The following is a 23993-nucleotide window of genomic DNA, read 5'->3' on the forward strand; positions in this document are numbered from 1 at the left end:
GCTGCAGATTTTAGGGCATATGGTCATGTCCTCCCAGATACCAGGAGTTATACTTCGAAACACAGGGGAGCATAAAGTCAACTCAATTCTAATGCATCACTGGTGTTGAAATGTGCTTTGGGAAGGCAGGAAATCCATTCTAACGAAGAGCAAAAAAGCCCACCAAAAAACCAACTTGCGGTTTGTCAAGAAATAATATACTTCACTTGGCAGAGGATAGTATCTTCCAAAGATTCCTGCTGGTTGTTGAAGGATTGTTGATTATACATTTTTAAACAAGGAAACTAGAACACTGAAAATGCAAGCCTACCTACTTGGGAAATAAAAAAAGTTATTTCAAGAGAAAACAAACTCTTATTACAAGGATAATGAGAAAAGTCAGGGTGGGGAAAACGTTTAAGAGGGGCAGGAACAACAGCAAGAACAAAAACTATTGGTAGCTAGATAAGAAATGTCAAAAACAATCACAGGCTGGGTGCAGTGGCTCATGCCAGTAATCCCAGCACTTTGGGAGGCTGAGGCGGGTGGACCACTTAAACCCAGGAATTTGAGACTAGCCTGGGCAACATGGTGAAACCCCGTCTCTACAAAAAATACAAAACTTAGCCAGGCATGATGGCCTATGCCTGTAGGCCCAGCTACTCAGGAGGCTGAGGTGCAAGGATCACTTAAGCCCAGGAATTGGAGGCTGCAGTGAGCCATGACTGTACCACTGCACTCCAGCCTGGGCAACAGAGCAAGACCCTGTCTCCAAGAAAAAAAAAAATCACAGAAGGAATAACAAATAACAGGCAGGCATTGAAACTACACTACGACAGGTGCAGTGACTCACGCTTATAATCCCAGCACTTTGGGAGGCCAAGGCAGGAGGATCACTTGAGGCCAGGAGTTCGAGACCAGCCTAGGCAACGTGAGACCCTGTCTCTACAAATTAGCCAGGATGGTGGTACACACTTATATTCCAGCTACTTCAGAGGCTGAGGGAGGAAGATCGCTTGAATCCAGGAATTTGAGCTTGCAGTGAGCCATGACTGCGCCACTCACCCCATCCTGAGCAACAGACTGAGATCTTATCTCTAAAAAAAAAAAAAAAAAATTACACTACTATACTTGCTGTATCATTACAAATGCTTTTGGCTGCATGTAACAGAAAACACACAGGGCATATTTTTCTCATATATCTTTCTGACAAGAAGTCTGCAAACAGGACTTGTTGATGTTGGTTCAACAGCTCAGTGATGTCATCTCTGTGATTCTAACCCTTTTCTTCGTGGTCATAACTGCCACACAGCCACTCCTAACTGGAATATGGCCAGGAGAAAGGGTTGAGAATGGAGGTGGGGCTAGGCAAGCAACTCTCTGCCACAACAACAAGAAAACTGTAGGAAACCTGGGCTTTGCTGAAATTGAAGAGCTTGGCAAAATGGGTGGAGCTGAGTCCATTCCAATGGTGACCTCAGCTCCCCGGCTGTTGCACACAGTCTGAAGGGTCCAGGGAAACATGTAAATTTCCATATCACATTAGTATGTGGGAGAAGAGGGATAAAATATCTGTTGCAAACTTATGTTTCATTTCTATTATCCAAGAAACTCTACCTATGGAATTCCTCACAAAAAACAACAACAAAAAAAGGTCAGACTATGTGGTGAGAAAACATGAATTTGAGTTGCTACAAAACACAAGCAAGTTCAAAAGGAATGTTTATTTTAAGCTCTATGTACAGAAGAACAGAGTATAAACGTAAAAAGGAACAAAGGAAACAAAAATGACAGGCATACATATTTACATAGCAAGTGTAGGCAAAATGTGTCAAGAAGAGTCTTTAAATACATCTACTTTTAGCCTTTAACAGTCCAAATCAGTTTCTAAGAATAATTTATCATCCAGGAAGAAGTTTTAGAAGTTTAAAGCTTAACCTTAAGTTGAGTTTAAATCCTTGAGTTTAGAAGGCTTGTGTTGCTGATACCTTGGTCAACAGCTTTTGTGTTGACCATTTCTTCTTTAGTTCGCTGTCCTTCTGACTGTGAAATGTGATGTCCAAACTGAAATAAAGCAAATATTTGACACAGAAATTATTCTAATGTTAAAAAAAAAAAAAAAGAATGGCAAGACAAAGGCCAGATGACCCTCTGAGGTTTCATTCACAATATTTATTTACTGTATTTATTACTATAATACATAGTTATTTGGCTATGTATCAGGTACTATGCTCAGAGCCAAGGACAAAAGTGAACGAGACATTCTCAGCAGCACAGGCTGAGCTCTTAGGCAACTAAAATTTGAGTCCCTATGTGCCCAGTGCTAAAAACTATGTAAAAAAAAAAAAAAAGTGCTAAAAACTATGTAAAAAAAAAGAAGATTCTCTAAAATATTTGTAATTGGCTGGAAAGAAAGTGCTAAGAGACACTGAACTAATAGCAAGCAGTAAATGACAACCTAGTAACACTTCGTTTATCCACTATCACTGGGAAACAGTGTGTTCCACCTACGGGAACTTCTTAGATAACTGCAGGTTTTCAAACATCCTCAAATTTTAAGAAACCAAGTTCTAGTCTGTGCTCTGCCCCTTAGATAAGGGATTACAGGCACTACAGGGCTCATTTTCCTCACATTTTGGGGGAAAGGGGGATTACTGCTGTGAAGATCTAGTGAGATGAGTAAAAAAGGTACTTTGCAAGTTACAAACTGCTCTACAAATGTTAAAATTAAACATTTTAGACACACTTGCATTTTTATAGTAATAGTTCTAAAGTGAACTTTTTGTCTTCTTAAATAGTTAAAAGAATATAATTTTCTAAGTCAACATGCTAAACATCAGATATAGTACACACACACACACACACAATGGTGAGCACAGAGGCTGCACACACTGGAGTGGGAATGTGTGTGTGTGACAAGTCCCTCTACTCTGTTACACTCTTTTTTCTTGCTCTGTTGCCAGGCTGGAGTGCAGTGGCACAATCTTGGCTCACTGCAACCTCCACCTCCCGGGTTCAAGCAATTCTCCTGCCTCAGCCTCCTGAGTAGCTGGAATTAATTACAGGTGCACGCCGCCACCACGCCTGGCTAATTTTTGTATTTTTAGTAGAGGCGAGGTTTCACCGTGTTGGTCAGGCTGGTCTCGAACTCCTGACCTCATGCATGATCTGCCCACCTCAGCCTCCCAAAATGCTGGGATGACCACGCCCAGCCCTGTTACACTCTTGGAGGGCTCAATGCATCTGAGTTTTCCAGTCTCTTCCTCTGCTGACGTCTCTCCTTCCTCACTGCTATCTAGCTTACTTTAGATGCTGTTCCTCTTCCACACTCCTGTCATTCTCAAGGCTTATTCTTATGTGTTAATACTACCTCAACTAAATTAAGACATGTGAAAACCACCCCAAAATTAGAATTACTTCTAAATTTAAGAAAAGAGACTTCAAGTAAGGAGTAATCTTAAGGCTCAAATGCTTAAAATCCAGTATTTCTCATCCTAGGCATCCAGTAAGTGGTGTCACTAAAGATAACTATAATCCCCTTTGCTTTTTTACATGCAGAGTTAACATTATATTCAACAAAATACCCAAAGCCTGTATATTTGACAGAGTCAAATCTTGGCGTATTCACATTCCATATGGTTAGGGGGAGTCTACTGCACCATTCCCTGGCCCTCTCAGACTGTCAAACACCCAGTTCATACTGCAGACGGCAACATCAAATCGGCACCTGTCTAAGATAAGTCATATAAACACATGCACAAATATTTTTCAAATTAAGTACTTTATTTCAAAAGAGCTCATGACAGGCTAAAAGTGAAAATGAGCATCTAAAATTAACAACAAAAAAAAAACCCAGAAACATTAGCAGCATCAATAAACAATTATATAGCCCATTCTGCACAATTACTTCAAGAGAACTTGAACACAAAGCTGTAACATAAACAATACATCTGAGAAAAACTGAAAAATTAATTTTACATTAGTGTAGCTTACCCTTGAAGTTTCTGGACTAGAAAATGGGGAAGATTCCCAAGATCTATTCTCTTTCTCAAAAGAATCATCTTCTTGAAATGCAAATTTCTGCTTAAGTGCATGAGATATTAAAGAAACTGATTCCCAATGTGAATTCTGTCTTTTCCTCTTATGAATGGGTCTACCGCCAGGTGACCTATTTTTAAAAAAAAAAAATTGAATTTATTAAAACTTGGATATAATTTTAGCTCCTTGTTGACAAACATGGCAGGAATAGAAGCATAATATCTTACAATTTAATTAGTCTTCAAGAGACTGAAAATAATCTAATCTTCAAGAAATTTTTGCAATAAAATAAGGAAGGCACAATGAATGGAGAATCAGAAAACCAAGAACCCATGTGACTTGAGACTCTGCCATAACCTTGTTATAACCTGAGATTTGTCAGATGTCACTATGCTGAAGATCTTTATTATTGTAATTTTCTAATTTCCTAATGGGTAGGAAAATTCAAATAAATAAGAACTTTTAAAAGGACTAGAGTTCATGCCAAAAAAAAAAAAATTAGGCAAATTGTTCATTTGTTTGGTCGTTCATTCATTTAATCTTCATTGAATGCCCACTACTACATCCAACTCCATTTTATGCTTTGTGAGTATTCTGCTCCCAATTCTTACAGCAAGATTATCATCAATATACAAGTGACTAAGATCATTTGGATGGTAATAAGTGCTGTGAATAAAACAAAACAGAGGCTGGGCACGGTAGCTCATGCCTGTAATCCCAGCACTTTAGGAGGCCAAGGTGGGAAGACTGCTTGAGCCCAGGAGTTCAAGAGCAGCTTGGGTAACATAGCGAGACCCTGTCTCTAGAAAAAATTTAAAAATTAGCCAGGCAACTACTTGGGAGGTTAAGGCAGGAGGATCACTTGAGCCAAGGAGGTCAAGCCTGCAGCAAGTCGTGGCACCACTACACTCCAGCCTGGGTGACAAAGCAAGACCCTGTCTCAAAAAAAAAAAAAACTAAATTAAAAAATAAAAAATAGGGAAATGTAATAGTGATTAGGGACAGAAGCACTTTAGATATGATCAGAAAAAAGCCTCTTTAAGGAAGCAACATCCTCTTTAAGAAAATGACAAGGGGTCAGTTTTAGTGTAAACATCTGGGGGTGCATCAGGAAGGAGCTTGGCATGTGTGAGAAATGGAAAAAGGAAAGCAACTGCAGCTGGAGTGCAGTGGGCAAACATGGGACACAGGAGAGGAGCTCAGCGAGAGAAGCAAGGGCTGGCTCCTAGAGGGACCTACGGGCACAGCAAGGGCTCTAGAACTGATTCAAAGCACAACAGAAACCCACAGAAGATTCTGAAGCAGGAGAATGGCCTGATCTGACTTCTGGTCACTATCTGCAGAATAAATAAGAAGGCAAGAATGAAAACAGACCACTGAGGAAGCTGCTGTGGAAGTCTAAGCTAGATAAGAATGGGCTTAGCCTGGAGAGGTGGCAGTGGAGGTCAAGAGGGTCCACAGAATTGAGCTATGTGCTGATGGGAACGGTGGGAGATAGAACGGAAAATAAAGATGAAGGATGATTCCTAGATATCTGTTTTTGTTTTTTTGAGACGGAGTCTCACTTTGTCACCAAGGCTGGAGCACAGTGGCTCACTGCAACCTCCGCCTCCCGGGCTCAAACAATTAATTCTCCTGCCTCAGCCTCCTAGTAGCTGGGATTACAGGTGTGTGCCACCATGTCAGGGTAATTTTTGTATTTTTAGTAGAGACTGGGTTCCACCATGTTGGCCAGGCTGGTCTCAAACTCCTGACTTCAAGTGATCCGCCCACCTCAGCCTCCCAAAGTGCTGGGATTACTGGTGTAAGCCACCGCACCTGGCCTGATTCCTAGATCTTAAGCAACCGGGTGATTGTGTTGCCATTTGCTAAGATGCAAAAGACATAGGAAAGAACAGGTTTTCAAGGTGGCAGAAAAGAACAGGAAGGAAAAGTCCTGTTTTGGACCTGTGAAACGAGATACCTGTGAGACAGGCAAATAAAGATGTCAAATAGGCATTTCAGTATATGCATCTGGGCTCAAAAGGAGAGGTCAGGGCTAGAAAAATAAACATTTGAGTCATAAGCATACAGCTGGTATTCAGAGCCACAGGACTAGGTGAGCTCACCAAAGGAAACGGCATGGACAGAGAAGAGAGAGGGCTGAGGTCTGAACCACGCACTTCAACATTTAAAGACCAGGCCCAGGGGGAAGAGTTAAAGGAATAAGAAGGAATAGTTGATGTGGTCAGAGGAAACCTGGGGGTATGCTTTCCCAGAAACCAAGTAAAGAAAGTGCTCCAGGCTGGGCCCAGTGGCTCACGCCTGTAATCCCAGCACTTTGGGAGGCCAAGGTGGGCGGATCACGAGGTCAAGAGATCGAGACCATCCTGGCCAATACGGTGAAACCCCATCTCTACTAAAAATACAAAAATTAGCTGGGCATGGTGGCACACACCTGTAGTCCCAGCTACTCGGGAGGCTGAGGCAGGAGGATCACTTGAATCCAGGAGGCAGAGGTTGTGGTGAGCCGAGATCGCGCCACTGCGCTCCAGCCTGGCAACAGAGCGAGACTCCGTCTCAAAAAAAAAAGAAAGTGCTCCAAGGAGGTGGGGACCATGGGCTGTATCAAATGCTGCCAAGAGGTCAAGTAAGACAAGCAATGCGAAGAGACCAGTGGATTTAGCCATATAGAGTCACTGGTGAAGCAGTTTTCAATGGAGTCACTGTGGGTAGAAGGCGGCAGCGATAGAAACAAATTATAGACGACTTCAAGAATTCATATCAGAAAGGGAGCAGAACAACAGAACAATGGCTGAGAGTACATGTGTTTTGAAGGTGGGAAGTACTCAGGTGTGAGGAGAAGGACGAGGTAAAGAAGGAAGATTCAGTGACGCAGAAGGGCTCATTTTAAGTGAAATCCTTGTGAAGAGGAAAGAGAAGGGAAACCAGTAACCAAAGGAAGATCCTGGCCATGAATGATGACACTTCACTCCCAACAGCAAGATGGAAGGCAGAGAATCTGCATGGGGAATCTGTAGGTGTAAAGAGGTGAGAGAGCTCATCTGATTCCTCAGCAATGTACAAAACAAAGTTAGCTGTAGAGGCAATTCAGGAGAGAATAGGGGGACAGGAGGCAGAGTCTACTGGCCTTTTAGTTGTTTTTCCAGTGATGGTAACAGGCACAGAGTTCCCGCTTGATACTGACTAAGCCCGATGACACAAGTACAAGATCTAGTTGGGACCAAGCATGCACCTACAGCCATGAGATTTTTCTCAACAAGCTGCCTCATGCTCTTCCTGTGGTTACTGGTTTCCCTTCTCTTTCCTCTTCACAAGGATTTCACTTAAAATGAACCCTTCTGAATCGTTGCAAGGATCAAACTCACAACTTCATTAAAAACAGAACTGACTTATCTGTCCTAGGACTATTATACAGAAAATACATCTATTTTCTCAACAAAAACTTCACTGAGGGATTTCCAGGCAAACATGGCAAATCCCTTGTGAAATCCTACTAAAATGACAGTAAAGAAATGAAAAAGATCTACATATCCACAAGGACAAAGAGATTAGAAGGGGAGACCGGAGATAAGAATTGCAACCAGATGCTGGAAGCTGGAAAGCTGATGAGAGTGAGAGCGGGGGGCGTGGGCGCCCTGCTGAACACAGGGCATAAGTAAAAAGTCTGTGTGCTGAATAAGACGCTTCTCTCTTGCTCGTCTTTCCCCACTCAGCTCTCCAATGACCTGGCTTGCACCCGCTGTGTAATCCCCATCCCTCCTGACCACGAGGGAGAATGAAGAACTTTCTAAGGAAAATCCTGTAGCCCAAAAGAAAAGACACACAGCTCTGGGGTGTGGCCAAGAAAATGGTCCTCTCCCTAATCACTAAATTGTGAAGCCCCTAAGTTGATAAGCCCACCTCACACAAAGAACATGCAATCAGCTTTTCCTTGCCTCATTTTTAAATAAGAATCACCAGATGTTTACACAAGGCTACAAAACTAAAGATAGAGATCAAAGCTAAAAGGAAAAAAGAAACTCGCAAAAAATACAGTAATTCAAGAACAGAGGAAAACTTAAAACAAACCTACACTTTTAATACTGTCAGTGGGATAAGACCAACAAAACCAAAAAGATTTTAAAAAGAAGCATTTGAAGAAAAAGAAACAGCTCTTAAAAATTAAAAATGTGGGCCAGGTGTGGTGGCTCACACCTGTAATCCCAGCACTTTGGGAGGCCGAGGTCGGCAGATCACAAGGTCAGGAGTTCATGACCAGCCCAGCCAACATGGTGAAACCGCATCTCTACTAAAACTACAAAAATTAGCTGGGCATGGTGGCACGTGCCTGTAATCCCAGCTACTCAGGAGGCTGAGGCAAAAGAATTGCTTGAACCAAGACCCAGGAGGCAGAAGCTGCAGTGAGCCAAGATCATGCCACTGCACTCCAGCCTGGGCGACAGAGCCAGACTCCGTCTCAAAAAAAAAAGAATAAAAGAACATTTTTGGACATGCAAAGTAGTAAACTAATCTACCTTTTATGTTTCTCAGGAAGCTATAGGAAGATATGACATTTAGGAAATCAGTGATGCAGCATAGAAAAAAGGGGGCAAGAATGCTCAAGAGGTCAGCCAAGGAAATCCTTCGGGCACAGAGGGATCCTCGAGGAGAATCACCAATAACTAAAGGGAGGGTCATCCAAAAATTAGAAATAGAACTACCCTATGATCCAGCAAGCCCACTTCTGGGTACTTATCCAAAAGAAGTGAAATCAGTATCTCAAAGAGATATCTGCACGCCCACATTCATTGCAGTGCTAGTCACAATAGACAAGACATGGAAGCAAACTAAATGTCTATCAACAGATGAATGGATTAAGAAATGGGATATATACGTACAATATACAGCATGCTAAGTGAAATAAGCCAGTCACAAAAAGATAAATGATGCGTGATTCACTTATATGAGGCATCTAAAGTAATCAAACTAGGCCAGACACAGTGGCTCTTGCCTGTAATCCCAGTACTTTGAGAGACCGAGGCAGGAGGATCACTTGAGCCCAGGAGTTCAAGACCAGCCTGGGCAACACAGTGAAATCCTGTCTCTATTTTTTTTTAATAGGATAAAATAAAAAATAAAGTAATCAAACTGTAGAAGTAGAAAGAAGAATGGCAGTTGCCAGGGGATGAAGCGAGGGGGAAACGATTACTGTTCAGTGAGTATAAAATTTCAGTTATGCAAGATGAAAAAGCTCTAGAGATCTGTTGTACAACACTGTGCTTAACGATACTGTATTATACACATAAAAATTTGTTAACAGAATAGAGCTCATTATGTTTTTTCACCACACACACACACACACACAAATGGAACTCAGAGAGGCAATTATTAACTCTAAAAAAATTATTCAACAAATAAAATGTAGTCAAAATATATGAAATGGGGCCAGGCACAGTGGCTCACACCTGTAACCCCAGCGCTTTGGGAGGCCAACATGGGCAGATCGCTTGAGCTCAGGAGTTCGAGACCAGCCTGGGCAACATGGCGAAACACCATCTCTACAAAAAAATACAAAAATTAGCCAGGCATGGTGGCACATGCCTATAGTCCCAGCTACTAAGGAAGCTGAGGTGGGAGGATCACTTGAGCCCAGGAGGTCGAGGCTGCAGTGAGCCGTAACTTCAACACTGCCCTCCAGCCTGGGTTACAATATGAGAAATGGCTTACTGTGGATGTTTACTGTTATAATAAGGATATTAATTTTGAATACTCATTTAACTAAAGATTGTGGTTTAACTATTTCAGGAAGACATAGCAAGATGTGTGTGTGTGTCCTGGGTAGAGTATCTAAGAAAATATATTCCTAATATCCTACAATTGGAAGTCAATATAATTAAAATATCAAGAAATAGCAAATAAGTATGTTGTTTCAAAAATATGGTGATAAGAGACTAGAAGAAGAAATAATCCAAAATAATTGAATGTCATTATCTCTGGGAGAGGTATTCAGGGGTGAAGAAGAATAAGAAAAAAGACATATATGTTAATTTTCATAAACATAATAATTTTTCTAAACATAAAATTGACAAAATTTCAGTTCACTTTTCAAATTACAACAACATACCGCTCAATTGCACGAAGCTTAACCTTATTCATATCCTTTAGAACGTCCAACATGTTTGGAATATCTTTATTTCTCTGGCTTTTTGAATGATGACTATAATTGGTCTTATTAGCAGCCGGGTTCTGTTTGCTCATTTCAGTTGCTGGATTATCTGAGTCACAAATATTATTAGATCCTGGTTGTATGGGAGGAAAACACGGTGGCTGGAGAGATGAAAACTGAGGAGGAAGTGGTGGTGGAGGAGGAGGAGAAGAAAGCACTGAACTTGGAAACTGATCTGGCTCCACACTCAGATGGGCAGCCTGCGATGATGACAACTGACCCAAACTAATGGGCTCGTCATTCAAGCCAAAGGAACCTACAAACAAAGTGGTTTATTACAAAATCATGCACAATTATCTCTAACATAATATATATTAATAACACTAATTAGAACCAAAACAGGAGCAATTTCTGTAATGCTACTAAAAGTAGTGATATGGTAGCAAGGAAAGAGTATCAATCCCATCTGCTTAGTAATTTAAGAGTCAAGTCAAATTGTGAATTCATTTTTAATCCAATTAGGAATTTTCAGTGTAGGTCCAAGAGCAGAGCGGGGAGGAGAATGCATTTTAAACAAATGAAAAAAAAAATGAGTTTTTTCAGTAATTCACATACACTCTGAACTTCATCCTCTATGTTAAAAAGCTAAAACATAAATCAACAACTTGTAGTTAGAAACACGAATTGATGTATTCTCTCTATAATGACACTGGAGCAATAAGCATATTATTTTCTAAGCAAAGCTTAAGATGGGTACTGAATATTTAACTTTTCCACAACAGATTTGCTCTTAAAGGACTGTGGGTAAACATGATTGCTTAAGAAAACTGTGTACAGTTATATATCATTTTATTTATTATGTATAAATATAAGTTATTCTATATTATACAATGTGTTTATATGTAAATGTTATATACACTGTATAAATATATTAAATTATATGTGTATTTATGCATTTGTATATATATGTATTAAAAAATTTTTAGCAATTATATTTACACACAGCCCTTTACAGCCAAATCTGTTGTGAAAAGCATTCAGTACCTAGATTGCTTTACATTTTATACACACATACATACATGTTGTGTGTGTGTGTGTGTGCGCGCGCATATATTTAAAGCAAGTTGTATCTCTATAAATTTATAAAACAATCAACTGGAAAACATTACTCACCTCAACTTGGTGGGAGTGTAGCAGCAATAACTAAAAACTATAAACATATGATGCCTCAAACCTATATCCTCTTTCAAACCAATGCATTCTTCCTCTTTAATCTCCAATGCTTTCATGAAGAGTTAGAAAAGCTTACTGAGGGCCAGGTGTGGTGGCTCACGCCTGTAATCCCAGCACTTTGGGAGGCCAAGGCGGGTGGATCACAAGGTCAGGAGATCGAGACCATCCTGGCTAACACGGTGAAACCCCATCTCTACTAAAAATACAAAAAATTAGCCAAGCGTGGTGGCGGGCGCCTGTAGTCCCAGCTACTCAAGAGGCTGAGGCAGGAGAACGGCATGAACCTGGGAGGTGGAGCTTGCAGTGAGCCGAGATCGTGCCACTGCACTCCAGCCTGGGCGACAGAGCGAGACTCCGCCTCAAAAAAAAAAAAAAAGAAAAAAGAAAAGCTTACTTAGAAGACAACAGACTTTTTAATACAAAAATACAATCTTCTAGTATAGTAAAGCTAGTTCTTCTTTAAATCAAAGCCATCCCCTCACTACAAATGTGTCTTAATTTATCCTGAATAAACATCAGATATAATAATTTTGCATATTCAACATCCTTTTATGTACATTTAATGTTTTCATGGTACTTACTCAGAATTGTGCTCACTTAAATACTAGATGTTCCTGTATGCTACTATATGTACTATATTCAGTACAGTATCATGCTGTACAGGTTGGTATAGGCTATACCATGAGTATCATCTAACTGAAACAAAAATCCTAGTGTTACTTACTAGAATTTGTACTGTTTTTCAGTTCCTGCATTTCCACAATTGCTGCAATCTGAGAGCGAAGAAAAGTCAGCTCATTTTCAAGGGCAGCTATTTTTTTAATTGCAGCTTCATTTACAGGCAGATCATTTTTCACTGTTTCTTTCTGTCTTACAGCAGGTGACAGTGGATCTCGAACTAGTCGCAAAGGATGAAAAATTTCCACTTTCTCTTCACTTTTCCATATACTATTTCTGTGGGTGAAAAAAAATAAGAAATGGAGGGAAGATATGTTTCCAATCAAAAAAGGTATAAACTCTTACACTCCTACATGAAAATCAAAAGACAATAAAACAAAATAAAAGCTACTCTCAGGCCGGGCACAGTGGCTCACGCCTGTAATCCCAACACTTTGGGGGCTGAGGCAGTCAATCACCTGAGGTCAGGAGTTCGAGACCAGCCTGGTCAAAATGGCGAAACCCTGTCTCTACTAAAAATATTTTTGAAAATTAGCTGGGTGTGATGACGTGCCCCTGTAGTCCCAGCTACTCAGGAGGCTGAGGCAGGAGAATCACTTCAGCCTGGGAGGCAGAGGTTGCGGTGAGCCAAGATCGTGCCATTGCACTCCAGCCTGGTCGACAGAGTGAGACTCCGTCTCAAAAAAAAAAAAAAAAAAAAAACTACTCTCTATCCCCCATGATTGTTTCTAGAGTCACTGAGGACAAGGAAAACATCTTATTTAGCTTTGTATTCCCAATATAAACAGAACGTAGCCTCCAATGGAAGACCAGTCAGTGACCCAGGAAATGAATAAAACAAACCTTGCTTTTAGATTATAAAACAAAAATAATTATCCTGCAATTGTTCTACTTATTAACTTTAAACACAGGAAAGTTAATTTATTTAGAAGTTCTATATAAGTTAATAAAGAGCCTTACATTCAGGATTATGTTAGGGTGAAATGTATGTTATTTTATCTATTTGAAAATTGGTGCCAGTTTGATACATAATAAAATCAGCCAGAATACTTAAATAATTGACACTTAATGTGCTTAGAGCCTGTATCTGAATATACTAACATATAAGGTAATACTCCCTAGTAGTAACACATCCAAATTTTGAAATACATTTAACATCATTGCCTGGTGCACAGTAAACAGTATATAAGTTTTGGCTAAATATATGATTCTAATATCCCTTTAATAACTACTCCCTCCTAGGCCTGGTGTTAGGTTTAAATGTGCACTAAAAAAAAAAAAAAAAAAAAACTGGCTAAATAAATGAAAAGCAGCCAGTCTTCTTTATTAGGAAGATACAGTAGGGCACAGCACAGTTTGAAGATAAACAAAACAAAAAAGCTCAATCAATCTGAACAAGCTTCGACACATGCAAGAATTCAGTTTATAGCCCACTTCCCAAGATAAGCATATAAAATTACCGAAATCTGAGATAACTGGCTTCTTCATCATTTGCCACATACAAAATATCAGCAAAAGATGGAACCATAGATCCACAATTATCAGAGTCTACAGAGTTCAAGAGCGGGATCAACTAAAGTAAAAAAAGAAAAAAATAGTCAGAGCTCTGCAGGGACACATGCCCCATGGTATTAAATTAGTTAACAATCCAAAAGAAAGAAAAAGAAAAATATTCAATAGAAAAACATGCACCTGTTAGCAAGAAAGAACACTGGGAAAAATGTTCTGGTGAAGTCTAAGCACCAAGCAATAGTCTCTCCCCTGGTTAATTTCATCTATCACAAAATGCAAAATAAAATTAAGCTCTTCAGTTATTGTTCGCACTTGCCCATCTGTGAATGTCATTACAGACGCGTACCACGTAACATTTAGGTAGATGATGGACTGCATATACATGGGGTCACATAAGATTATAATGAAACTGAAATATTCCTATCACCTAGTATTTACTATATTATACTTTTTATTATTATTTTAGAGTGTATTCCTTCTACTTAAAAAGAAAAGTTGGCTGGGCATGGTGGTGCATTCCTGTAATCCCAGCACTTTGGGAGGCCAAGGCAGGAGGATCAATTAAGGCCATGAGTTCAAATCAGCCATGGCAACATAGCAAGATCCCATGTCTACCAGACCAAAAAAAAGTCAGCCAGGTGTGGTGGTGCACACCTCCCAAGTAGTCCCAGCTACTCAGGAGGCTGAGGTGGGAGGATCACTTGAGCCCAGAAGGTTGAGGCTGCAGTGAGTCGTTATCATGCCACTGCACTTCGTTCGGCCTGGGCGACAGCAAGACCTTATCTTAAAAAAAAAAAAAAAAAAGTTAACTATACCACAGCCTCAGGAAGGTCCTTCAGGAGGTATTCCAGGATTCCAGGAGAAGGTATTGTTATCATAGGAGATGACAGCTCCATGCATGTTATTGCCACTGAAGGCCTTCCAGTAGGACAAGATGTGGAGGTAGAAGACAGTGATATTGATGATTCTGCCCTGGGTAGGCCTAGGCTAACGTGTGTGCTTGTGTCTTAGTTTTAACAAAAGAATTTTAAAAGTATAAAAAACTTAAAAATTTTTAAATCATAAAAAGCTTATAGAATAAGGATATAAAAAATATTTTGTATAGCTGTACAACGTGTGTTTTCAGATGTGTTATTACAAAAGAGTCAAAAATTTTTACAAAATATAAACATTTATAAAAAAAGTTACAGTAAGCTAAGGTTAATGTATTATTGAAGAAAGGGTTTTTGTATAAATTTAGTGTAGCCTAAGTGTATAGTGTTTATAAAGTCTACAGTAGTGTACAGTAATGTCCTAGGCCTTCAAATTCACTCACCACTCACTGACTCACCCAGAGCAACTTCCCATCTTCCATTCACGGTAGGTGCCCTATACCAACGTAACATTTTTTATCTAATTTTTACTGCATTGTTACCGTACTTTCTATGTTTAGATACACAAACACTTACCATTGTGTAACAATTGCCTACAGTATTCGGTACAGTAACATGCTGAAAAGGTTTGCAGACTAGAAGCAACAGGTCATACCATACAGCCTGGGTGCATAATAGGCCATATACCATCTAGGTTTGTGCCAGTATACTCTGTGACGTTTGCACAATGACAAAATCACCAAACAACGCTTTTCTCAGAATGTATCCCCCATCATTAAATGATGCACGATTGTATTTAAATAAACAAAACCACAAAAACATATATGAAATGGCTTGTTCCCAAGGGTAAACTACAGGTTTTTGGCTTGCAGGAAATGTTTCTTCCTTTGTTGTTCTACCCCATACCTGTAAGAGTACCTAGGATTATTTTGTACTTGGTACTTAAACAATTTATGTTGACTGACTTACCTCAAAATTAGGTCTTCGACAAGGTTCCAATGGAAGCATTTTCCCAATAATACGAACAATACTCCTAGTTGATCCATAGTCTTTATTTTCCCAAATCAGCAAAACCTATTTTAAACATAAAGTATGAATTAAAATGCACTCTGATTAAGCACATTTATATAAGTATGTAAAAAGGAGATGTAAAAAAGACGCGGTGGCATTTTTTTTTTAATACAGGGAGTCCTGTAAAATCACATTTATTTTTAAAAAGAAATATAGAATGGCAGAGCCTTTCTTCAAAGAATAGAACTTTGTGAGTATTTGTCTAAAAAAAAGATGGTAATAAACACATCTACATTCCAGGAAGATCTTTTAAAAAGCACAATTCATTTTGTTCTATTTCTGATAATGTCCAAATACCTTGGGAGAAACTTTGTTCAAAAAAATTGGATCCCCTCCCCCAGCTACAAATCCCATCTTTTTGGCCCAACCAAAAATTGACAATTTCAAATTATCAAGCAACGAGGTAATATGGAGTATACTTATGTAATTTCCTTTAAAGGAGAAATAAAAAAGGGAATAAATAAATCAGGTCCTAGACAATTCAGAGTTATTTACATAAAGTGAATATGTAAATAACTGGCAGTCAGCTCTTGAAAAGGCATTAGAAGTAATAATGTGCTACTATAGCTCAAATAATACTTCATCCTTTAGTGTGGGCTTCCCAAATTAGTGTAAACTATTGCCACAGGAACCACTCTCCCCCACCAGCCAAAAGATATGACATGATAAATTGGACATTTTTCCTAAGATCCCAACAGATATAGGTAGCCTCCTATTAGCATCCTCGTTAAAACATCCAATAAACAGCTTGTCTCAGCTGTTAAACAACAGCAACAACTAACAACAGCAGGCTAAGTAAACTGTGGGTTGTGCACCTGCTTTTTGATTGTGACCCATCATGTGAGGTCAGGTGTAAAATTTTCCCACTGTGGTGTCATGCTGGCACTCAAGAAGTTTGGGATTTTGGAGCATTTCAGATTTCAGGTTTTGAGTGATGCTCAACCAATAATATTTTTAAATTGCTAAGATTATTTTATATTTTTTTCACACTCAGTCTTCAAAATCCCTTATAGAGTTTACACCTATAGAAGATCTCAATTCAGATATTTTGAGTACTTAAAAGTGACATGTGGCCAGTGGCTATCATACTGGATTGCACAGCCTAGAGGATATAGATCCCAGACCTATTACTAGTAGAATATTTGGAGGATTAAGCATTTATATTTAAAGTGTTCTACAGACCATTCATCTGCGTACCCCTGGTAAGAACAACAGGCATAGAGGCTTTGCTACCATGAGGGCTACCTATGACATATACAGTCACCCAAGAGTTGGGTTAGCTCTTAGTTAATTTAAATGATACCTTCCTATCTTGCTCGGCAGTTTCCATCCTAATAAACTCCTGTCCTTCCTCTCATTCCTTCATTGCCCCTGGCCATCTTCACCATTTTCATTGTTGTTGTTGTTTGCTTTTTGAGGTTTTTTTTTTTCTGAGATGGGGTCTCACTCTGTCACCCAGGCTAGAGTGCAGGAGCATGATCAGGGTTCACTGCAACCTCCACCTCCTGGGCTCAAGCAACCCTCCTACCTCAGCCTCTGGAGTAGCTGGGACCACAGGTGCACACGACCATGCCTGGTTAATTTTTATATTTTTTATAGAGACGAGGTTTCATCATGTTGCCCAAGCTGGTCTTGAAAACCTGAGCTCAAGTGATATGCCTGCCTCAGCCTCCCAAAGTGTTGGGATTACAGGGGTGACCCACCACATCTGGCCATCTTCACCATTCTTATTATTTCATCTTCCCTCTATTCCTGGTCTAGCACCCACATTTGGACTTTACTAATTTTCCTACCAAGCATGGATTTTCTGGTTAATTATTTCAGTAATATGTGCAATGCCACTCAAAAATGGTTCATTCTTTTGATATTATGTGCTCCCACACTGCTAATGAATACACTACCCTAATTACTCTTAGCTAGGAAAAAAAAATCACAAAACGACAATATTAGAAAAACTACAACTCCATGATGACTTCAGCTGGGTTCTCATAGGTATTCTGAAATCCCTTCATAACATGTTAGATTCTATACCACATTGCCCAGAGCAGTCTCCAATCTCTGAAATCCCTTCTCAAATCCTACCACTTCATTACCTGCAAGTGACCTTGTCTCTGCTCTCACTGAGAAAACCAAGAACTTCAACTTGACATACCTCAACTTCATTTCTCTTACTTAGCTCCATTCAAAATCTCTTTTCAGGCCAGGCACGGGAGGCTCACACCTGTAATCCCAGCACTTCGGAAGGCCAAGGCAGGTGGATCACTTGAGGTTAGGAATTCAAGACCAGCCTGGCCAACCTGGTAAAACCCCATCTCTACTAAAAATATAAAAATCAGTTGGGCATTGGTGGCAGGCTCCTGTAATCCCAGCTACTCGGGAGGCGGGGGCAGGAGAATCACTTGAACCTCGGAGCAGAGGTTGCAGTGAGCCAAGATTGCACCACTGCACTCCAGCCTGGGCAACAGAGCAAGACTCCATCTTAAAAAAAAAAAATCTCTTTTCACTTTCTCTCACTTTCATTCTGTTCTTTAAGGCAGGACAGTCTCTCTCCTTTCCAAGACTTATTTAATTAGATCCCTTGCCCAACTACCTTCTCAAAGGCGGTGCTCGATCACTCTCTCATATGGATCTTAAATTTCTTCCTGTCTCTTTCTTCCAGAGTGATGACAAATATGCTGAAGTTACTTCTAACTTTAAAAGAGAAATAAAAATTCCATCCTGCGGCCCCTTCAGGTTGATGGCCTCTCTCAATTTCTTTTCACAAGCAAACTTTTCAAAAGAAGGTTGCTGATCCCACCTCCCTTCCTGACATTCTTCAAACTACTCCAACACAGTCCCATTCTCCACTTACAGAAATTCTTAAGGTCACCAATAACCTAATAGTGATAAACAAATGTTCAGCTGTTATCTTCAGTCTCTCAATTACTGAAATTTAAAATGTTTCAATCACATCTAATGACATTTGCCATTATCGAAGTCCATGGCTTTCGATTATCAAAACAAAGCAGATAACTCCCAAAACTGAATCTTTTTCTTTCCTACATACTAAAACCATATATATATCCAATTGTCTGAAGGATATTTCTACTTACATGTTCTAACATCACCTCTGACTCATCTCATCTCCATATTCAAACTAGTTTCTCATACTAAGATGCCCATTTATAATAATGGTACCATGATTCTTCAACTTACTTTTGCTTTAAAAAAATCTTAAATTATCCTTGACTACTTTCTTCTAATTCACCCCACCCGTCTTCCTTACAATCTCATATTACAGTTATCTTTATTGTTTCTTATTCCTCATATTTTAAGCATTATGAATACAACAACCATGTATTACTCCTCTGTATTACCTGCAGAAACAAGCATATTGTCTTAGATACAGTAGATGTTCAACAAGTAGATAAAATTTGATTTGTTTATGATATGGTTTGGCTGTGTCCCCACCCAAATCTCACCTTGAAATGTAATTATCCTCATGTGTCAAGGGTGGGGCCAGGTGAAGATAACTGAATCATGGGGGCAGCTTCCCCCATACTATGCTCGTGGTAGTGAATAAGTCGCATGAGATGTGATGGTTTTATAAACAGGAGTTCCCCCGCACAAGCTCTCTTGCCTGCCATCATGTAAGAAGTGACTTTGCTACTCATTTGCCTTCAGCAACGATTGTGAGGCCTCCCCAGCCATGTGGAACTGTGAGTCAATTAAACCTCTTTTCTTTATAAATTACTCAGTCTCGGGTATGTCTTTACCAGCAGCATGAGAACAGACTAATACAGCTTATCATTCTCAGGCCTAAATCATCCTCTTCCCATTAGATTTATTCTGGATTTATTGAGCTTTAAATATTGAACTTGTTTATAAATTACCTTGAATAGAAGTTTTAATGTATCTGTGCAATAAATGTAATTCTGTGAAGGTCACGTCTATATTTTGCTTCCTTTGTATCTTCTGTTGGCATTTGTCCTATCGGGTAAATATGTTCTCAATAATCTTATCCCTCTTCTAACTCAAACCATCAAAGCTATACTATTGCAAACTCACCTTTGTTCCATCTAAAAAGAAGCAACAATTTTGCCTTAAATCAAATGATTACATATAAGTCATTTTCAAAATGAAACCCAAGAACAAATACAACAGATCCATTCCAATCCAAAAGGACATTTACCTGTTCTACAGGAACGCCAAAATATTCCAGCATCTCTCTTAAGATATTCAGTATGAGAGACATTGATGAAGCAAATACAGAAGCCAATTCAAAGGAACATTATCAGTTTCTTGGTGCCTTTGGGGAAAATTTTAGAAAATGTTACTCTTGACAAATAAATGCCAAATTGTACTACATAACCTGGAAAAGTCCTCTTGATACACATGACACCGTCAACTAATTTCTCCTAGCCAGCATTATTTTAAGTCAAAGAAAAAGAAAGGAAGGGGAAGTCGGGGAAAGAGAGGGTTGTAAAGGAAATTTCAATTTACTGGTTAGATTACATTAAAACCTCGTAGGATGTTTGAGCTCATGAAGGGGCCTAGTTAATAGAGACCAATCAACAACAAACTGGACATCTACTTAGTAGGCAAGGCTTCAAGTTACATGCCACAGCGAAGCTCGCTCTTTCCTGAAAGCTTTGGGCTGAGACTCTTAGCAGATGGGTGAGTTTAGCCAACCCTTGAAAGCAGGCAAGGGACGACTCAAAGTTTTTAAAAAAATAAACAGTAGCTCTTCTCACACACATATCGAAGTACCGTCCATCCCTCCTCACTCTTTTAAAATGAGGAGCATGAATTCCAGATAGGGGACGTGACTTGGTCACCCATCTAGTAACAGGCCGTGACCAGAGCCGGATCGCGTCCCTCACTTTGGTCACAAGCTTCCTGGTGCTCTCCAAACACAGCGTGGTAGGCTTGCTCACCTTCCTCCGAAACCGAGCCCCCGGGAATCACCAGAACATCAAGCAGAGGGCGTTAGGAATCCTCAAATTCCAGACTGCGCCACTCCTTGTGCAGATCGCTCAGACGTCTACCCAGACCTCGACCCAGTTTCCACCCGCGCGCCTCGGCTTGCAGCCACAGGCGGTAAAGATGCTCTCAGCGAGGAATAAGAGGTCAACCCAGTGCCCAGCCCTGGAGCCTCACGCTCAGCCAGGGTAACGTTACGGGAAGCGCGCCCACGTCCTCCTGCGCCTAACCAACCCACCTGCTAGTCCCTAGGACAGGACAGCTACTTCCGCATGACAAGACTGCTACTTCCGCATCCCAGGACGAAATCGAACTCCGCGGGCCAGGACCCGTACCCAGTCTCATTGGGCAAAACTGCAGATCGCTGCTTCTGATTGGTCATTGCATGATGTCAGGCAATTCGGGAAGCGACTGCTTTTCCTTCTGAAGAGGCGGGTCTTCCGAGAGTCAGCCAATAGGAGCTGATAGGCGGGGCAGGTCGCTTTAGGACGGCGGCGCTCCCGCAGGGCAAGGTTTTAGGTACAAACTCGTGAGCTGGACTCGCAGTCCGGAGCTCGTACCCCACATAACCCTTCGCAGGGAGTGTGTCACTCACTACAGCCGGACCCTAAGCGCATCCGCCTTCCCAAGTTCATCTAACACAAAATCGCGATTTTTTGGTCATTTCATTTGTTCAGCTAATATTAAAATACTTGTAGAACTGGCAGAAGCCAAGCACTACCCCCGAGGGTTTTGCAGCTTTGCAGTGGCTAGGATTCATTTTTTCGTTCACTAAATACACCTACGTATCCAGGCTACCGAATATGGGCCGGACACTCTCCTGGCTTAGCCGAGGATGGCAAGTGGTATGACAGGTGATATCCCAGTTTTCATTTCTGATTTAAGGTTATTAGCTTCATACGAAATAGCTTCCTCTTCTGAATTTCAGCAAGACGTGCACTGGAGTGATATAACAATTTAAGATGTGTGCCTGCTACTGACATAATTTGAAAATGTTAAGTTTTGAACTAATTTATCTATGGTCAACATCATTTATTCATTCAACCAATAATAGATATCTACTACGCAACAGACACCATTCTAAGCACGGAAAATGCCTTAATGAGAAGGCAGGTCCTTGTCCTCCTGGAGCTTACAGGCCAGTGGGGCATCTCGTTCCATTCTAACCCTAATTTGCCTTTCTCTATAGCACTTATCATATATAGTTATGCTTCCACTACCACCAAACAAAATTGTAGACTCCAGGAGAACAGGAAGTTGTTTTGATCCATGCTCTATCTTTCCCCAGTGCTTTAGAAGAGTGTCTGGTATATAACAGGCATTCAGTCTACTTGTTGAATAAAATACCTAAATGTGGAATGACAGAAAAGATGATAATGATTTGGGGCTAAGCAACTAGCAAAACAATTGACAGCAATAAGTGATATGCCCAGTAGAGCTGGATATGGCTCAAAGTGAGTGCAGAACAAGGATGATGATGGATCAGAAACCCTGCATGGAGTAATTTTCTCAAGTTCCTTGTCCTTCCCTTTGCCCTTGTGAATAAATCACGACTTTATAACCCCCTCCCTTTCCCACCCTCTTATCAAACAGCAGACAGACAGGGCCAGAATGAAAACATCCCTCCAGAATGAGAACGGAACCACTACTGTTCCAGCTGCACTATTAACATAGGTTAATATTCCAACTGATTTAGGTAGCAAGGAGGACCCAGGTCAAATACTACATCCATAAATGCTTTGCTGACAACTTTCTTCTAAATTCTTCAGAGATATTTCCTCCACTGTTTACTAAAGCATTCATAATTCCATTTTGACAAAAACATTTTATGTGATTGGACATTTTCCATTGCTCATTTTTACATGAAATTAGATTTTCCTGAACTTTTAGAATGAGATAGGGTCCAAGAAAGATTTTCTGACACCACAAAGCTAGCTTTTCTGTTGTCTCTGAGTAGTGTTCAAAAATATGGTGGCTTGCTTTCTGGGGTTTTCCTGTGTTCCCCTCCCCCAGTTTGATCCAGGTAGAAAACTTGCTATTCACAAGCTGCATGTTAACACTTTTTAAAGTATCTAGTTGTCAAGTATTAGCTCATTATATTGAATTAGCTCGTTATATTGAGCTAGTAAGTCTATGTCCCTAAGATTTTTTACCTACTGACTCTGATTTCTGTCCTTTAAATATGTAACATGTTAAAATGAGGAGATCGGACAAGGAAGTATCAAATACCAGTCTCCTGATCCTATGTGATTTGAACATGTCTCTTCTCTGGGAAAGCCTTTTAAGGATTTGAACACAGCAATCAAGAACCTATCTCGGCTGGGAGCGGTGGCTCACGCCTGTAATCCCAGCACATTTTTAAGACAGCCCAGATTGTATTTGTTTCAAGCAACAGCAGCAGCCATAAAATTAAATCAAGCCTTTATAAATATGCAATTATCACTTTCATTTATACACACTCAAGGACCATTTATTACATAACTACAGTATGTGTGCCATGCACAATACTAAATGCTAAAATTTTATTCTGGTGGAGACATGTAAGTGGAATGAATTACTAGCCTAAAGGTTATGTGCTGCCTTCAGTGGCCTCAGAACAAAAAGAGAAATTGGAAATTTTTTGCTAGGGTGTAAGACTTTAAGATGGGTAAGCGAACAAGGAGTAGCATAAGGCGAAGTGGCCAAAAACAGTACATAGGGAGTTCCTATAGTTCATCATGACTGAGGCTCAGACAACAGGAAGACATCAATGCGTAAATTTTGGTTTTAAAATGATTGTAATTTTGCACTTGAAAAACATCCCAGAGATGGCAATATAAAGATGAAATTTATGGGTAGAGTCCAAACTAGGAGACCAATGCAGCAGCTAAGGATAGTGATGAGCATCTATTATTACGGGTTGAGGGGGGATGGCGGGGCGGCGGTGGAGAGAAGACAGAACACTTTATAGGGATGTCCAACTAGCTTAATGGATAAAGAACTTCAGTTTGCAATAGGATGGGGTACAGATGATGACAGTTTGGAGTGTTTAAGTTCCAGCAGAACTATCCAGGGAAGAGCTGGAGAGAAAAAATGGAGTTCAGGAGAGAAGTTTAAGAGGTAAATTTCAGAGTCACCAGCATCTAGATAAAAATGTTTGAAAACCTGTCATTCACAAAGTACTTCCATTCTTGTTCCTTCCACATACCAATGTTATTTACTATTATTTACTAATTTTTGCTACCCCCCACCCCCCCCCCCCCCCACTTTGTAAACTTAGCCAGAGACAGTAGCTGTGAAATGCTGGATTTGAAGTGCTAGAACATGTTTAACACTAACCTGAAATATGACAACACCATGAAAACTCTTTATGGCTGTTCCAATTACTTTCAGGGCTTCATCTGAAATCTGTATTGCCTTTCTACTTCCTTTTAAACAATAGGTTATCTTTTATCCTTTGGAATATCTGGAATATTCAAATGGTTTAAAATGGCAAGAGAACTTTGTATAATGGTAAGCTT

The 23993-nt window shown here is 40.1% G+C and overlaps 1 protein-coding gene across 4 annotated transcripts; it reads right to left on the reverse strand.

Annotated features, from left to right (window-relative positions):
- Positions 1-360: 360 nt before the first annotated feature.
- Positions 361-23701, reverse strand: MTFR2 (mitochondrial fission regulator 2). 4 transcript variants are annotated; one of them, XM_063724998.1, is made up of 9 exons: positions 20448-23700; positions 19703-19819; positions 15430-15534; positions 13537-13649; positions 12123-12352; positions 10124-10481; positions 3973-4147; positions 1918-2043; positions 361-1076 (listed from the first exon to the last, which is right to left on the reverse strand). In XM_063724998.1, the coding sequence occupies exons 2-8, from the start codon at positions 19763-19765 to the stop codon at positions 1930-1932; spliced, it is 1158 nt and encodes a 385-aa protein (XP_063581068.1). In that variant the 5' UTR covers positions 19766-19819; positions 20448-23700; the 3' UTR covers positions 361-1076; positions 1918-1929. The 4 variants fall into 4 exon arrangements, with proteins under 4 accessions (XP_063581068.1, XP_003776975.2, XP_003776976.2 ...); XM_003776927.4 differs by lacking the exon at positions 361-1076 and having other exon boundaries at positions 1684-2043; positions 20732-23701; XM_003776928.5 differs by lacking the exon at positions 361-1076 and having other exon boundaries at positions 1684-2043; positions 20448-23701.
- Positions 23702-23993: the final 292 nt, after the last annotated feature.

This window comes from Pongo abelii, chromosome 5, assembly GCF_028885655.2.
Source record: "Pongo abelii isolate AG06213 chromosome 5, NHGRI_mPonAbe1-v2.0_pri, whole genome shotgun sequence".
NCBI lineage: Eukaryota > Metazoa > Chordata > Mammalia > Primates > Hominidae > Pongo > Pongo abelii.